Genomic DNA, 18,882 nt, shown 5'->3' with positions numbered 1-18,882 from the left:
CAGGAAACACTCGCTCGGAGTGACGGTGCACGAAACACTCGCTCGGGGTGACGGTGCACGAAACACTCGCTCGGGGTGACGGTGCACGAAACACTCGCTCGGGGTGACGGTGCACGAAACACTCGCTCGGGGTGACGGTGCATGAAACACTCGCTCGGCGTGACGGTGCACGAAACACTCGCTCGGGGTGACGGTGCATGAAACACTCGCTCGGCGTGACGGTGCACGAAACACTCGCTCGGGGTGACGGTGCACGAAGCAATCGCTCGGGGTGATGGTGCACGAAACATTTGCTCGGGGTGACGGTGCACGAAACACTCGCTCGGGGTGACGGTGCACGAAACACTCGCTCTGAATGACGTAGCACCACAAAAGCGTCCGCAGTGAGTGAACAATTCGCTCAGAATGATGTGATGTGTTACTGCTATCGAGAATGGGCACTCGGCAAGTAACTTAAGCACTCTCATTCAATGGTTGATATGGAACGGCTGGCCAGGCTATCGCTGCATACCATAAAGGAAGGATCCCTTTAACTTTAAAGCCGGTCTTCATCATACATGCAGCAGTTGATGGAATAAAATGAATCGATAAATCCACTATTTTGCCTGCTCGTCTGTGTATGTGTGACGTTGTGCATCAATTTGAGGCCCGCGCAAAAGTTATAACGTTTTTTTAAAAAACGCCCGATGTTTTTTTTTTTTGAACCAGATTTGCTTTGATTCCCTGCAGAGCACCTCGCAAAACTTCCAAAAATATCGACAGATCTGGAAGATGGTATGCATATGCAGTCCCTCTGGAGGACAGATTGCGTTGTCTGGCAGTGAATGCATTAAATCATATAGCTGAATGAATCTGGTTAATTTTGGCACGTTTCCCAATTTTTTGTTAACTCAATATAATTCTGCAAACAGTAGAAAAAGGAAAGTTTAATGCTTTGGAAATTTCACATTTTCCTTGTGTATGTATGGAGAAGGAGGGAACATCGCCTTGCTTGCTTAAAGTAAATAGATATATCGGCTTTGTTATAAGACTCTTTATTTCATAAATTATCAGATTTCACAACAGATTTCGACACTTATTTAGTCCGGACGATATCCGATCCTCAAAACCGAAATAATATTCTGATGATATACTTTAATTAGTCTGTGAGAGTAGATTGAATAGATCGTGGAAAATCGTATCATATAATGTATGAAATCGCTCCAAGCTCCTAATTTGAAAACTATAGTAATGACAAAAGCGATGGAAACAGTGATTCATAGCAGTGATGAACAGGCATTCGATAATATGAGTGAGGAAAGTGGAAAAAAAAATATCGTTAAGAAATCGTTGCGGCCTGTTCCAAGTAAGACATGGTTGAGCAAGTCAAAAAACATGGCGGCTTCAGACCCCTGCGAGGTTACCCAGGAACTGCCTTAAGACACCAGACAGCGAGGTGGCCGAGGATCGCCTGATGAAGTATATAATATGAGGCTGTTAATTATCCTCAAATGGGGTGTTATAATTACCACAAACACCAAATTTTCACTCTTGCACTTCCTTAGAGTTTTCTTAGTAGGCATGCAACGTTTCAGGCTGCTAGGTTTTATGGTTTTGGAGTTACGGAGGACACACACACATACACACACACACACACACACACACACACACACACACACACACACACACACACACACACACACACACACACACACACACACACAATAATAACAAAAATGATAGATGTTGCAGCAGGTGATATACTATTTATATATGTTCATAATCATGATTAAAATCTTATTTTTCTGTTACTTCTAGAGCTTGAGGAGCTTGCACATGTAACAAATGCAGGACGAGGACATTACGAGATATCGGTACACTTTTACATGAATTACAAGGACGTGACGAGGTAATGGACAAATCAACAGACAGAGTATATGGGATGTAAACCTGGGATCTCAGCATCATGAGCTATGTGCTTATATGAAAAAACCAAACAGGCTATCCAAATTCTGAACCATTTCAGTGAATATATTAATTGTTAAAACAAACAACTTTTAACCAAATGATTGTTTATTGTCTGATACACCAGGGAACTAAATAATGCATACATTTCTTGCCATTGCTTGAAAATACCAATAAATAACACCTGTCAATCTAACAAACAACAGGAAAAAGTGATATGCTCAACAAAATCTAAGCCTTACAACAACACATGGTAATCTTTCTGATACTTAGCAAATTCAGCAACAACTGATGCCAACACCCCAAAATTAGGGGTTGATGTGTAATATCTTGCTTCGACTGAGAAATTTCAGCAACAACAACACTAATTAATGTTATTAAAACCTGGAGAAGAACGTGTCTTTATGGATGGATTCCCCCAGAATTGTCTGGGATAACTTGTAATATTTTTGCAAACAATACCCCCACCAGGAGTGGCATGAAATGATATACATTAACAAAGAGAGAATTGGGGTGCTCCCCGAATCCCGGGGGTTATTTTTCTTCTATTTGTTTTATTGCCGAAAACCTTTAGTCCTGCTGGGTGTTCATATCCATACACCTTCATCACCAGGAGGACCTGGTTGGAGGAGCCGGTTTAGTCGCCGACCCTCAACAAAAACAAACGGACACTCATCAAACCATATATAGTACGTTTCCTTTGAAAACAATACCCAACAATTATTCTCAACAATACCCAGCAATATCACCATCAATTGATAAGTTTACAGACATTTGATTATGCTCCTCCGTAAACTGTGGGTTGAGGAGGTAGGATGAGATCCATAAAACCTGGGCACATAAAAACATATCAACATCTAATTTAATGTTGTTTCATGCAGTGCCCCTTTAAAGTTTGTTGATTTGAATTTATTTACTGAAACATATTCCAAGATTATCTCACAAGTTTAGTGTGAAATTATGTTATTTTACTTTTATTGTTCATTGCTTAATCTGTAACGACCTTTTTACCACACAGAAGAAGAAAGGCCACAGGTCAACCAGCTTACACAACACATGCGTAATTATGTGCTTTAAAATAAGATCAACAATGTGAAGGACATTCACATTAATAGAAACAGATACCATAATAATTTCACACTAAACTTGTGAAACAACCTTGTAATACCTTGCAATAAAAAAATTTTGAAAAAAACTTGTGAAACAACCTTGTAAAAATCTGTTGCTGTCAATGAAAATGTTTCTCACAAATGTTGATCTGCTTTAAATCACATACAGTACTTGCACATAAATGTAGTGAAGGGAGATTATCGCCTCTTATTTTTGGTAAAAGGTCATTCGAGCTGAAGCAATGAACAAACGAATCTGCCTAAAAAGGTCATACACATTCAGCATCTCCTCATTTGAAGTCCACATCACACACAAAGAGACTATGAAAACTTGTTCAATAATAATTCTGATGAAGAAGGGTGGTTCAGATATAACCATAGTCCAACAGGATGGTGCAGAGCGAGCTCATCTACCTTTGGGCTGAAACCCTTTGGGCTGGGATTCATTCCCAACCAAACTACAAACTCGTATTTTGTAGGCAAGGTGTTGTATCACAAAGTGTGCCATCCCTCGAGTGACGTGAAGCCGGGTGTCACTCTGCTAGCATTAGTTAGTGAATGTTAAAGATCGCATCATGTCTCTCCCAAAGAGTAAGCGAGTTACCTCTGCTACCCTGAGGAAATTACAACTTCCTGCCAAAATCACCTTCATTGGGACATTCGGCCTGGCTAGCGGTTCTCAAAACACTTGGGATAAAAAAAAAACATTCCCAGGCAGAGCCCAAAAGAAAGTAGGAATAATTAGGGCTTTTAAAAAAGTAGTAGTAGTAGTAGTAGAGTAGTTAGCTATAGTGTGTAGCCTGTGCCTGCTGGTTGCATCATTTTCTGGGGGTGTGGTGGAGCCGCTGATGCAGTGCCCTCTATTACCAGTACACTGGTACTCATTTCACCAACCTCAAAAGAATGACAGGCTGAGTCAACTCCACCGAGTGTTGATTCAATAGCCGACAGGAGCTCAAACTCAAGACCCTAAGATCGTAAGCCAGCCACCTTAACCGATAAGCCAACACCAGGCTTAGAGGTACAGTGAAACCTCACTAATCTTGACTAATTGGGGAAGGGGGTCTGGATTATCCAAAAGTCCACACTATCTGAAATAAATAGAAAAGATGCATTACACATGTAATTTGCATGACAACAAAAAGGATTACACAATTTTTTTCCCACACAAAACACACGTCGTATTCTGAGTCACTCAAAAATTTGCAAACATGGTTCAAGGCTTATTACACCAACATCAGAAAGACTGCCAACACTGGAACCAGAAGGCAGTCAAGAAGAAATAGAGGGGGTTTCAAGTCATGCTGCAATCCGTAGACACTGATCTGGGATGAGTTGCATGCTTAAAGAAGGAGACAATTTTCAGTTGAGTAGATCACTGCAGCTGTTCACGTATTATGAGCTCTCTCAGTGTCATTAAATGTTCATAGTGAGACTACATATCCACATGAGAGGATCCATCAATAAATTTAATTAAGATGTCAAATACTGTCCTTGGCCTCAGAAAGGTTTTTCTTATTATGCTTCCGGTGACTAAATTCACCAGTGGCATTATGTTTTCGGGTTGGCCGTCCGACTGTCTGTATATGTACGGACGGACGTACGCACATACGGACGTCCGTCCATGCCAGGGGTCCCCAACCTGCGGCCCGCGGGCCTCATGCGGCCACTTAGACGGATTTATGCGGCCCGCGGTGCCATATTAAGTTTACATTACAATGCGGCCCGCAATACTGCCAATTTGTCAGGGTCAATGATCAAAGTGTTCTGTAATTTTTATTATGATTTTGATTCATATTAGACATGTTTTTAACACGATTATTCATTTATCGTATTTGTTGGCAAGAAAAATATATTCAGCATTAATTTTTGTTTAAATTTCTGCATATTAATTATATATTTGTTTTTTTTCCGGAATTTAGCGTCCTTTTTTTGGGTGCGGCCCTCCGCCCCTCACAACTTTGGTTTTCTGGCCCTCTGCCCAAAAAGGTTGGAGACCCCTGGTCCATGCTAATTACCCTTGACCAAGGAGAGGGTATTGCATTTGGGTCCGTTTGTTTGTTTGTCTGCACAGAACTTGCGTGTTTTTCTCCGCAACCGCTTCTCGCATTGAGACGAAATTTTCACCATTGGTGTGAATACTCATGTATAATGTTTCGTGATAATTATGACGTCAGAGGTCACGTGGTGTGGAAGCTATATTGGAAAAACGGAAAAAAACCTTGGACCTCTGTATCTCTGAAACCACACAAAGGAAAAAAATAGAAACCTGCTAATGGGGAATGAGTGTGGTATTTTTCTGACGTCTTAGGTACCTTCGTTATGACGTCATAATTGCATATGTAGAACGCCACATCCGATCAGTATGAAAATTTTTGAAGGTCATCTAGGGATAAAGTGGTCCACACAAAAAAAAGATGATGACGTCATCGGTCACGTGATTCGGCAGCCATATTGTTTAAAAAAAAAGCTTTCAAAAATCTTCTCTGAAGTGGCTGAACAGATCGAGGCGAAACTTTACACGTATGACCGCCTGTCCATGAGGAACAAAAGGTTCACACATATGATGTCATAAGTCACGTGGTTTGGCAGCCAAATTGGATTTACCCTAAAACCTATAAGAATACACCACTCAAAAGAAGTCCTGGTGACGGTCTGCGATCACTGAAGGCTCTTTTTCTTGTTTTCTCTGTTTTCTCTGCAACCGCTTATCCGATTGACATAAAATTTTCACCATATATGTGAATACCAATGTGGAATGTTTTTTATGATAATTATGACGTCATAAGTCACGTGGTGTGGCAGCTATGTTGAAAAAAGTAAAAACTTTGGACCTCTGTATCTCCAAAACCACTCCATGGAAAAAAATTGAAACTTGGCACATGTGAAATACTCCCTGTGGGAAACAAGTGTGATATTTTGATGATGTCACAGGTGGCTTCATTATGACGTCATAATTGCAAATGTCAAATGTTTTTGCAAACAAACAAACGCAAATGTCAAAAAGTATGAAAATTGCAAACAAACCCTTCAAAAATCTTCTTCTCTGAAATGGCTGAACAGATTGAGGCGAAACTTTATAGGCGTGATCGCCTACCCATGAGGAACAAAAAGTTCTCCAACTATGATGTCATAGGTCACATGGTTTGGCAGCCATATTGGATTTACCCTGAAACATTTTAAAATCTTCTTCTCCAGAATGACTTGACAGGTCGAAGGGAAATTTCACTTGTATGTTTCCCAAGCCTTAGGGATACCAGGGTGCTCACGAATAATTAATAGGTCACATGGTCTGGCAGCGAAATTGGGTTGAACAAAAAACTTTTAAAAATCTCTCTTGAAGCGCTTCATAAATCAATGTGAAATATCACAGTCATGATCTTGTAGCCATGTGGAATATATATGTTTTAAATTTCAACATCATCGGACACATGGTCTGCCAGCCAGAATTATTTATTATTTTGAATCTGGGTTCAGGGATTTTAATAAAACTTGGTACAAGTATGTATAATGATGTAATAATGTGGGATGTCGAAAAGTGCCCTTCTGGTTTTGTTATGGTTCCTTGTCCTCTTCTTTGCCAGATTCTTCATCTATAGATGAAGCAGAAACATTGAGAGCAATTTATCCTCCTGTAAAGTTCTGGCTGCCAGGGTCTCCTTCGTCAACATCCAACAACTCTCAAACATTTCTACTGAGGTGGAAGTTTTCCCAGCCAACTGCATCACAGTTTGATATTCTTCAGGTTCAACACCTTCAAAATCAAAAGTAACTGCATAGTCCAACAAAAATTCTTCCAGCAGTTTATGAGGGTTTTCACTTTAAAGTCTTTCCATGCACTTGCCCAGTTGAAAATAGCCAACTTGAAGTTGGATGCCTTCATATTTACTAAAGTTCTGCGTCCTCTTGTATCCTCTTCTTCGTCTTCACTCTCCACCAACACGACCATGACGTCATCCAAAAATGTCTGTTAATAATGCCTCTTGCAGGTTATTATGATGCCTTGATCTATTGGTTGAATTAGTGAGGTCGTATTGCATGTCAAAGCAAGGCACCTAATTTTGCTATCGCGACTGTAAAACGTTTCCATGTCAGGATGGGAGGTAGCATTATCCAGGATCAGAATCCAGGATTGTTTTCACTTGCTCACAATTGCTGATTTCATTTGATATAATTCATGCTGTCAGCATTTGTACAGAGTAGAGAGGACAGTCTTTCCATGCTCTTCTTTCTGCCTGGTGTTGTCTCCTCACTCCTCATAGCCTTAGTATTTTCGGCAAAGACCTCCAATTATAGCCCAGTTTTGTCAGCATTGTAAACCTGGGCTAAACTCAGTCCTGATTCACTCATCATACTGTTTGGTTTCTGTCGGAATGGCTCCATACTTTCAATGTCACCACTTAGAGTCTCACCATAGATTTTCTTGTTGAAAATGTGCCTTTTCTGAAAACGCCACAACCTGTTTGCAACAAAACTTTGAATGACTAAATGTGTAGCGTGTGTTTTTCGGCAGCAAACTGAACCTCAACGCCATGAACACCAACATCACTTGAACTCTGCTGTGCATACCACTTGCAAACAGCTTTATACAGTTGTTTATTCTTTGGTTGTTTCAAAGTTATTTTTCTTGACAGAGTACGACCAGCACTCACATTAAACTTTAAAGCAAACTGCTTTATGAAAACACAACAGACAGACACGGGTGAAAACATAACCTCTGCTACCGAAAGTGGACGGAGGTTATGTTTTCGCCCCTGTCTGTTTGTCGGTGAACAGAATATCTCAAAAAGTTGTGGATGGATTCAGACGAAATTTGGTGGACATGGGTGTGCGACAAAGACAAAATCATTAGATTTTGCTGAAGATCCGGATCTGGGTCCGGATTTTTAAGTGATTCTTCACCATTGAGAGACAGAGAGCTAAAAACGATATTTAGCACAATATCTCAAAAGGTTGGACACGGATTTGGATGAAACTTGGTGAACAGGTTGGGTGCATGACAAAGAAGAATTGATTCGATTTTGGTGAAGATCCCAAACCGGATCCAGATACGAGAGTTTAAAAAGTTTTTACAAGTGATTCTTCGCCATTGAGAAATGGGACCAAAAAACCCCCCCAAAAACAGGCATGAACAGAGTTGTAATGCAGCACAGGAAGCCTGTCGATGTAGTCCTTCAGAATTCGTAGGCGTTGTCACCTGCCCACAATTACTGACTTCAGTCGATAGATGCTGTCAGCATTTGCACGATATCGCAAAAAGTTGTGGATGGATTATGACAAAACTTGGTGGATGAATTGGTTAGATGACAAGAACAAGCCAATTAGATGTTGGTTTAGGTTAGCAGATCTAGCCCATTAGAGGGATACAAAATGTAAACTGTTCAGCCTGGCAGAGGTATGCACCCTACCGAGTGCCATTCAAGTTTTGTCTGTTTTTATTAATATCAGACACTGTTTGCTTAGATATGCCAAACTCCTCCATTATCCTTGTTCCAGCCACACCGCTTTCAAGCATCTTTATTATTTTTTTTATTAGACACATTTCCTTTTTCCTTCATGCTTTCCTTTCTTTGGATCCATTTTAAACAACATGTATGGCACGAAAAGTGAGAAAAAGGAAAAAGTTATTCAGAGCTCTACACTGCTCGGCAAAGCGAGCACATCCTCAGAGCTCCACACCGCTCGGCAGATAAACACCAAATGATGCGGTCGTGCCAAGCCAGTATGCTACTAGACGGACAAGTCAGGAAGTATGTACAAGTGGAGTCTGGACTTGTGAGGTTTCATTGTAGTTCAGATACAACCTGAACTTGTGCTGATGAAAGGCAGAGTAATGCACATAGATTAATAATTTTGAGGAAATAATTGTCTTTGTAGTGTTGGTAACCAAAACCCAGAATCATGTGCTTCCTGTTTTAATGATGTGCTCAAAATAATGATGGTGGAAAAGGAGATAAAGAGAGTGGAATCTATCTGTAATGGAGCAGATGTGTGCAGTGCCTTCAGAAAGTATTCACACCCCTTGACTTTTTCACATTTTGTGTTACAGTAGTCCGGGAGAATATTATACAGAAAAGGAGTCAGTCCCATGGGAATTTCTTGATGAAAGCAAACCACCAGTCTAAATGTGTCAAGAGGACCCCAAACAATAAAAACCATGATGGCAGTCTGGCAAACTGTTCTGGTCATGGGAATGAGATATACAACACCTATTTTTGTGCATTTTTATTCATTTTGCCATGCCTTCCAACAGTTGTCACGTCAGGTTAGATCTGTGACCTGCTACAGGTACCATGTAAACCTGCACCAACCTGTTCCATGGTCGGGTTGTCGGCGACTAAACCGTCTCCCCCACCAGATTTTCTGGTGAGGAGGGTGTTTGGATATGGACACCCAGCAGGATTAAAAACAAAACCTGTCAAAGGGCAGAGGAGCTCCTTGTGAGCCAACGGCCATCCAGATCTTGTGCCCAACTGTGTCTGCGGACGTCCTCCTGCAGTTGGGTTACTTTTTTATTAGGAGGTTGGTGGCAGGATTTGCACTCCGGCCACCGTAAAACCCTTCATTCCGCAAAACACAAAAACGCAAAAAAATCTGAAAACCCACTCCGTGGGAGTACCTCCTGTGCAGCTTCCCTTCGCAGGGCAGCTCACCGGATGACGGGATTGGGGCAAAGCCTTTGGGACCCCCAATCTTTGATGATAGGAGGGAAACCACGGGGTAACATCCCTGGGTCAGATTGCGGGAGAGTGTGTCGGAGTGGTGCTGAGGTGTCGTCCACCAGACGGCGGTCTCCTTGGGTTAACCTGAGGCGGTCCCTTCGGGTGGGTGCCTGGAATGTCCTATCCCTAAGAGAGGATGATCACCTGTCTCTGTTATCATCTGAGCTCAAGCGTTTGGACATCGGGATTGCAGCTCTCTCTGAGGTTCGGAGACCGGATTGAACAGATCAAGACTAAACTTTACACATATGACCGCCTGTCCATGGGGAACAAAAGGTTCACACATATGATGTCATTGGTCACATGGTTTGGCAGCCATGTTGGATTTACCCTTAAACCTATAAAAAAAATCTCCAGAATGGCTGGACAAATCGAGGGGAAACTTCACACAAGTGTTCCCCAAGCCATGGGTGTACAAGTGGCACAGAGCAAGTACTCCTCATGGGGAATGAGTGTGGTATTTTTATGATGTCATAGGTGCCTTCGTTATGACATCATAATTGCATATGTAGAACGCTACATCTGATCATTGTAAAAAATTTTGAGGGTCACTTCGGGATAACATGGTCCACAATTTTTTTTTGATGACATCATTGGTCATGTGATTTGGTAGTCAATATATGAGACATATATTGCTTCTTTTTTTGAAACCTTCAGAAATTTTCTTCTATGAAATGGCTGAAAAGATCGAGGTGAAACTTTACAAATATGACCGCCTTTCCAGGAGGAACAAAAGAGTCACACATATGACATCATAGGTCACATGGTTTGGCAGCCATATTGGATTTACCTGAAAACCTATAAAAACACACCACTGAAAAGAAGTCCTGGCGAGGGTTTGCAATCTTTGATTGCTCTTTTTCTTGCTTATTCTGTGACAATATATCAACATTCCAAAATCCCCTACACATACTTGTTACAAAAAATGCTAGTCACTCACTCAAGGAAGCAATTTAGAAAAGTGGAGATGAGAAGCTTCATGTTAAGCTCAGCACTTCCATAAACCCGACAGATGCTCCTGCTATCGACGTTAAATACGACAGGCAGTGTTAGGCAACACATGTCACCAATATTGGTCACAGAAAAACGGATCCATCACAAATGCAATCTTGTGTAACAGCTGAAGTAGCAGCAGAGATTGAGTTCCTTAGTTTGGCTGAATGATTACTGCTGGATGGTAATGTACCTAACATGTCTGAACTGCAGGTTGCATACATGGTAGAAAGCTATTTGAAAGATTTATCAAGGACCGCATCAAGTCTGACAAAACCAACATATCAGCCCCAATGAAGAAATGCCAACTAAAGGCATGGAAAACTACAGGAAAGCAATTGAAACTTAACACCGGGGTCAAGATCATTGAGCTCAAAGAAGACTGGAACCTTTTCACCTGTATGTTGTTGGTCTCCAAATGTAGACCAGAGATCAACCTTGCTAAAACTGGAGGAAAGTACAAGCCGTCAGTTGTGCCACTGTCGATGTTTGCAGCTGATGGGACAATGCTACATTGTCAACTGAAGAGTAGCCTGATGGGCATTCTGGAAAAGTTTCCTGAATGAAATGAGTCAAGATTTGACATCTCCAGACAACCCGAAGACGACATTCAAGGTGAAAGTGGTAATCGAGGAAACCAGTCAGACGACAGTGTCAGGGATCCTGGAGTAAAGGTGGCACTTGTAGATGCAATGGCAGAAGTCCAATTATTGTACAAACCAGAGCATATTAAGAACTGCAATGAACTGGCTGAACACTTCATAAATCGTATACTCAGTAGATACAACAATATGGATAAAGTATGCCTCATATTTGACTGGTACGATGTGCCAATGTCTTTGAAGACAGCTGCTCATGACAGAAGGCAAGGATGTCAGCCAGTTATATCATACCATATAACTAATACGACCAACATGACAAATGTTCCTATGAAGCAATTCCTGTTAAGCAACAAGACAACGATGGAACTCATCTGCTACCCAGCTGAGAAGATGACGGAAAAGGTGCTGGCCGATGAGAACCGTGTTGGCGTTGCATGGGGAGCTCAGTGCAAAGCAACTCACAGAAATATGAACTACCTTGAAAGAAACCAGCAGGAAGCAGATACAAAGCACAAAGCTGTTACATGTTGTAGATGTAACAGCTTGTGGAGCATCCAGTATCAACATTCATTCACCAGACACTGACGCGTTCATGTTCGATCTTCGTCGGTATGCAAAATTATGTACGGACACCTATTTTGTCACCGGAACTGATCAGAGGCATCGTGTCATCCCGCTTAGACCCACCTATGAGGCCCTTGGACCAAGTAGGGCTGCTGCTTTGCCAAGTTTTCATGCTCTCAGTGGAGCAGACAATACAGGCAGTTTTGCGGGAAAGGGAAAATTTGCTTTCTGAAAAGCATTCCAAAATGCGAATGATAACAGTATTGCTGCCCTTGGCACAACCCCACTGCCGATGGATGACACTGTTCATGCTATTGAAGAGTTCATCTGCAGAGTATACCTACCCCAGACCTCAATTGTGATGGTGGAGAAGTGACGGTGGATGTTCTCAAAAAAGCAATCACAATCAGAAATGCTACCACCATCACAGGATGCTCGTTACCAGTAATCCTATGGGTGCACTATCAAGCCATTTTGTGGTACAATGACATCACCGCAAGTCCGGATATTCCACCACCCGGCAATCATGGCGGGACACTAGAACAAGGATCGTGGGTCCCAATCATGACAACGCAACTTCCAGCTGCAAAATCGTTACTCACCTTGGAAAAATATAACTGCAGCAAGTCACGATGCCAAACAGCAAAATGTAATGTTGCAAAGCAGGCTTTAGTTGTACAGATATTTGTGGATGTCCCGAACTGGATGATGACGGTTGACAATGTGGCCCAAGGACACGAGGAAGAAGAAGAAGACGATACAGAAGATGAAGAGGATGAAGTTGATGAGCTGTCCATTTGAAGTTACCTCAAAAATTTGTGTCCTTTATGAGTACCATTAAGATATATTTAATGTGTGTATGGCTGCATGCACACAAGGGGTAGTATATTTGTATTTTTAAATAAATTTTGTGTACTTGTGAATTGTCAACAACAAAAAAAAATTAAAATCCAAACATATTTTGGAGGTACACTTCAATAATTAATTGCAAACCCCAGAACAGTTTGCCAGACTGCCATCATGGTTTTTATTGCTCATTGGGGCCCCCTTGATATATCTTCTACTATACTAAAAAAATAGAATGTTTGTTTGTATGTATGTGTGTGTGTTTGTTCGTCCTTTATAGGCGGCCAAACCGTTGGATGGAATGAGATGAAACTTGGCATGAGTGATCCTTGGGACATGAGAACGGACATGGGGGGGTCAAGTTCAAGGTCAAAGGTCACGGGGTCAAGGGGTCAAGGTCACCGGGTAACTTCAATTTCTCAATTTCATCCGATCGAGACGGGACCAACGCCAATCGACAGATAATCAAAATTCATACTGAAGGACCAATTTTGTGCCCCGGCTATGACGGGGTTTCGGCTAGTTTCTTTCTATGTTTCTGGACTAAGCCTGAACTTAAAATGAATTCAAATTTTTTTGTCACCGATCTACACAAAATACAAAGTGAAAACATGTTTTGAGAAATCTTTACAAATTCATAAAAAAATGAAACACAGAACTATCTAATTTACATAACTATTCAGCCCCAAAAATCAATTATATCGGACCACGCTATTCGCGGTGGAAATGTTCCTGAAAAATGCCACGAATGTCAAATCCACGAATGCCAGGGCATTGTGAAAAATAATTTTTTTAATCATATATACAGTATATTAATTTTTTTTAACATGGTCTAGGCTCGTGGAAGAGTGATTACACAGAAAAAAAATCAGAACACAACATAACAAAGGGAACAGCAGGAGAAAGGGGAAACAACAACTGTAGGGTGGAGGGAAAAAGTAGTTGGAGAGAGACAAACAAGGGATGCAGGTAACGATGAGGGGTAAGGAAAAACGCCAAGGGTGGACAATGTGGATACATCATCAAAATTGTGTTTTACCAGTTTGTGATTTTGGAAAGGTCTGAGGAGAGAGAAGAGGTTGCTGGCTGTTTGTCAGAAGGATGAGAGATGTCACGGCAGAGAGTGGAGTCATAAGCAAAGAGATAAAGAGGATTTTCCAGAGTCAGTGAAATCATTGATGAAGATTAAGAATATGGGGCCGACAACACTGCCTTGGGGTAGTACTCCAGCCTTGAAAGGGATAGGAAAAGAAAGGGTTCCATCTTTGCTCTTTTCTTCTTGGGGTTCCTTCTTAGTCTTCCGTTTCATTATGTTTGTACCATATCCTGATGCTGTGTGGACTGCGCTTCACTGCTGACAGACCTCTGGTAGCTTGTATATGTTTCTGCGTTTGAGCCTGGGGAGTAACTGCTGAAAACTGTATGTCTGGGTTCTTCCCGATATCTTTGTTCCTTTCACATTTCTTTCTATTTTTTTTTTTCACAATTCTCTTGATTCATTCTAATTCTTGCTTTTTCTTCTCTTTTATATTTTACTCCCTATTCCTCACTTTCTTTGTCTATTTCTCAAAGGAGAAGTGAATTCTTGCAGAAACATTTCTGTAAGGTTCACTTGGCTGTGCCTGGATGGGTTTGAGGGTAGTGGAGTAGAGACTGAAACCCGAATCCAATCCAAGTTCCTCCTGACGACTCCATCTTTGCTCTTTTCTTCTTAGGGTTCCTTTTTGGTCTTCCGTTTCATTCTGTTGAGAGCCACACATTGGCAACGAGAGTGGAGTTGGCAACGAGTGCCTTCTTTTGGCAACGTTTGGCAATGAGTGCCTTCATTGGTACAATGTGTGCCAACGAGTGCCACACATTGGCAACGAGTGCCTTCTTTTCAAGTCAGTAATCCAAGCGTGGAGTTGGCCTTGGATTCAATAGGCAGACAGTTTGGAGAGCAATGTGGGATGCCAGACTGCATCAAAAGCTCGAGATATGTCCAGAGACGGTCCTGATCTCATGTCTGATGCTGAGGGCCTCCACCATTGTTGGGAGAGTAGAAGCAGCATGTCCAAGGTAGAGTGACCAGGACTGAATCCTGATTGATGATCTGAGATGAGGCTGTTGGAGAAAAGGAATGATTTTATATCGATAGCAATGATGGATTCCATGACTTTTCTGATGATTGGAAGTACAGTATGCCAATTGTGCTGTAGTTTTGGGGATCTGTTTTTGCACCTTTTTATACAATGCTGTGATGTTGGCTGATTTCCAATTTCCCAGGAGGATATAGGAGACCAGTCCTGATGTGTAAAAAAAAAGAAGCCATTTTCTGCACGAATGTCGAAGCAGGTCACACTTTATGACCCAAAAATACACGGGGTCTGAGAATAGTGAATCATTGAATAGTGGGGTCCAACAGTACTTTGTGGAAGCGCCTTTGGAAGCGATTACAGCTTTGAGTCTTCTTGGGTATGTCTGTATCACAACTGGATTTGAGGAGTTTCTCCCATTCTTCCCTGCAGATTTGCTCAAGCTCTGTCAAGTTGTACAGGGAGTGTCTATTATCAATGGGAACAGCAATCATCAAGTCTTTCCACAGATTCTCAATGGGATTAAAGTCTGGGCTTTGGCTGGGCCATTCAAGGACTTTCACATTCTTGTTCTGAAGCCATTCCAGTGTTGCTTTGGCTGTATGATTGGGATCATTGTCCTGTTGGAATGTAAATCTTCACTGCAGTCCAAGGTGTTTTGCACTCTGAAGCAGGTTCTCAAGTATTTGCCAATATTTGGCTCCATTCATTGTTCCCTCTATCCTGACATGTCTCCCAGTCCCTTCCGCTGAACAGCATCCCCATAGCCCGATGCTACCACTACCATGCGTCATGGTAGGGGTGGTGTGTGATGAGCTGTGCTCAGTTTCCGCCAGACGTAGCACTTTGCATCCAAGCGAAATAGTTCAACTTTCATCTCATCAGACCACAGAATATTTTGCTTCATGCTCTCAGAGTCTTTCACGTGCCATTTTGCAAACTCCAGGCATGCTGTCATGTGCCTTCTTTTCAGGAGTGGATTTCATCTGGCCACTCTCCCATAAAGCTTAGATTTGTGACAAGAAATGTGAAAAAGTCAAAGGACGTGAATACCTTCTGAAGGCACTGTATATGGCTGCGTACATGCAGAAATAGCACCACCTTTAGTGGTAGCTGGTACCTCAAATCATCTTCCTTTATCTTCTTCATAATATAATGGAGCCTTAAAATTATGAGATGGAGTGTGATAGGTTATGATCAATAAAATTTATTTCAAAAATGACAAAAGTTATAAAGTGCATTTCAAAGAATGTGCTGCAGTATGTTGCCCACTGAACGCGGGTTGAGAAGGGTATGGGCAGGAGTTCCTGCTCGTAGTGAGTAATTGTGAAATTTCTGGTCAATTAAAATGTCAAACCTGTTTAAATTTACAGACAACTGTCTGCATAGTGCATTGATGAATATATCTGTATATGACTAAAAAAAAAAAAAGACCGTTTTTACAGCCATTTTTCCCTGCTGTGCAGGGGTTTGGCTTTTTCTTGAGGAAATGTTTTATGGCCGGATGCCCTTTCTGACGCCAACCCTGGTCGCCTCTTACGACACACAGGGATATGGTACACCTATTCTAACCGGGGCATACACCGGGACCAGTACACTGGCACTCATTTCGCCGACCTCGGAAGGATGACAGACTGAGTCAACCCCCTGGTGTTAATTCAGCAGCCAACGGGGCTTGAACTCAGGACCCTGGGATCCCAAGCCACCATCCTAACCACTAAGCCAACACCAGGCTTATCTGTATATGACTGGTGTAAATAATTTAACACTGACATAAGCATATACAGAATGAACCACAAGCTGCTACATATAGCCTAAGTTGCCCAACAATGCAAACATTAAGCTAGTTGAGGAACTATTTTTGACTAAGCAAAGAGTTTCTGTTCATTATTTCAGTTCAGAAGTTAACATTCCTTTTGGTATTGTTAAAATGAAAACTCCAGATCAAATGTGAAGCACTCATACATTAGCTGTAGTTATATAAACACGAGACCAAGACTGCGTCCTAAGTCATACCAATGAGTTGCAATACACCACTGAGTCATGAGTTGCAATAAAAGCAACTTGTTTTCAACCAAAAACCAGTCATACAGCTGTGATAAAATGAAATGTGTTAATAAACTGTAATGAGCACGAAAAAGTGATGAGAATATTCAACCAACTTACCCGTCGGGCCTTGCTCTGGTACTTCACTGCCTTCTTAGTGTCAGAGACAGCACGTTCGACATAATCCACCGAATGTTCAACATTGTACTCGATTCGGTCTATCATCTCACCCTGGCATAGAAGGCCGATCATCAGTGAGCACACATGTAGATCGACTCAACAGATACAGTTCAGCAGAATAAGGGCATGAAAAACAGTTACCTGACTCTCAACCAGCATTGCCATGTCCACAAACATATCATGCAACTCCCGAATGCTGTTCTCCAGCTTGATAATATCGTTGTGCCGTGACTCAATTTCACTCATGGCCTGCTTATCAATCTTCGAGTCCATCTGAATCTATTGAAACAATCGGGGTGAAAAGGAAGGAAAATAGCATGAAAGGTTAAATGGCATGGAAGGTCAAAGTTACCAAAAGAAAGGAAAGAGGGCATAGAAGATTTATTTTTCAAGTTTTCTTTGAAAGTTTCTCCATTTTTACCTTGATTAGTTAAAATAATGATGAAAAGACAGTAATAAGAAATTCAGATTGTTTTATGAGTTGTGTTCTGGTGCTGTGACAGCAACTTACCCCGGAAGTGAATATGGCGGGGTTACCACTCTCCAGCATGTCTTCAAGTTCTTCATTTGTTGTAGTCTTTCCAGCTGTGGAGAAGGATGTGTTAATGTTTACAAAAGTGAACCGCTCGGTAAATTAATGGTAATCTATATACAGCATTAATTAAAGTAGACGAATTTCTCTGTCCGTCTGTCCCTCTGTCTGTCATGCTCTTTTCACAGGGACATCATTTTTGTGTTACATCTGGGACGTCATTTTGGCTTTACATCTAGTGCTAGGCTAAGCCTCTATGGACATGCACATCATCCCAGTGTCCAGCACTCAACCCATCCAGTTGCTTCGCTGATGCTAGTTGAACACCATAACCAATATATCTGACTCCATCTGACATCCATAGGCGATGGGCTGAATGCCAGATGCGAGGCGTCGGGATGACAGATTTCGCCAGATTGCAGTGTAGTAAGATGGTGTTACGTCTGGGACGTCATTATGGCGTTACGTCTTGCGCTAGGCAAGGCCTCTACAGTGGTGTATTATTTATGATACAATGAGTATTGCATGTTGCAACTTGAAAAAAACAAAATGACATAATATCTGATCCCTGAGAACACACAAAAAAAATCATAATACTGTATTGCTTTTTGGCAAATAAGTGTGCACATTACTAAAATTAATGCTGGGTTGTTAGCAGTAAACAAAATGTTTCTGGAATTAAAAAAAATGCAAATACTAATTGTCAATAGACTGTATTGTTATGAACCTGGCAGCCATGAGCACTCAACATTCAGGTCCTATAGAACAGTTATATCGGTAAGTGTGTGTTTATAGTTAGGGCCCCCCTACCTGTGTCTAACGGGAATTACATGTGTGTGCTGCGGAGTTTCGTTTACAACAAATCTCCTTCACTTCACTTCACACACCGACGCCATTGCCCACGTGGGCAGAGATATCCATCGCCTCAGACCGGGACTCCGCCCAGGAAGGCAGAGGCGTGCCCCTTGTCCAATCACGCCACAGAAGGCGACTTTCCCACGACACGCCGGCCAATGAGAGTTGAGATTGCCACAGAGAGCAACTTTCCCACAGCCCCCCGGCCAATGGGGTTGAGATTGCCAGAGAGAGCGACTTTCCCACAACACCCTATCCAATGAGGGTGGAGAGTGCCTCAGATGGCGATTTTCTCACCCCAGAGGAAAAAGGAATAAAAAGAACGCCAGGCTGGGAGTGTGGGTGGTGGTGATCATCGTCGTCTTGGGGGTCGTGGGTCTTGGAGCTGGCTGGTTCGTCTGGTTCTGGGTCATC

General features: G+C 41.9%; 1 protein-coding gene across 7 annotated transcripts in view; it reads right to left on the bottom strand.

Moving 5' to 3' along the window:
• Positions 1 to 18,882, bottom strand: part of LOC147028483 (syntaxin-1A) — a 150,200-nt gene that overhangs the window by 44,889 nt on the left and 86,429 nt on the right. For 6 of the 7 annotated variants that reach the window (XM_085878908.1, XM_085878907.1, XM_085878911.1 and 3 more), the window contains exons 7-9: positions 17,593 to 17,666; positions 17,223 to 17,360; positions 17,022 to 17,132 (exon numbers count right to left, since the gene is read on the bottom strand). In XM_085878908.1, the coding sequence (XP_085735034.1) occupies positions 17,022 to 17,132; positions 17,223 to 17,360; positions 17,593 to 17,666 (323 nt within the window). Of the gene's footprint in view, positions 1 to 8,592; positions 8,869 to 17,021; positions 17,133 to 17,222; positions 17,361 to 17,592; positions 17,667 to 18,882 lie in introns of those variants that run through there. The other variant, XM_085878910.1, reaches the window with a different exon arrangement.

This window comes from Eptatretus burgeri, chromosome 4 (assembly GCF_056783735.1).
Source record: "Eptatretus burgeri isolate ZD-2024b chromosome 4, Ebu_testis_v1, whole genome shotgun sequence".
NCBI classification, from domain to species: Eukaryota; Metazoa; Chordata; class Myxini; order Myxiniformes; family Myxinidae; genus Eptatretus; species Eptatretus burgeri.
This window is presented reverse-complemented; position numbering and strand designations above follow the sequence as displayed.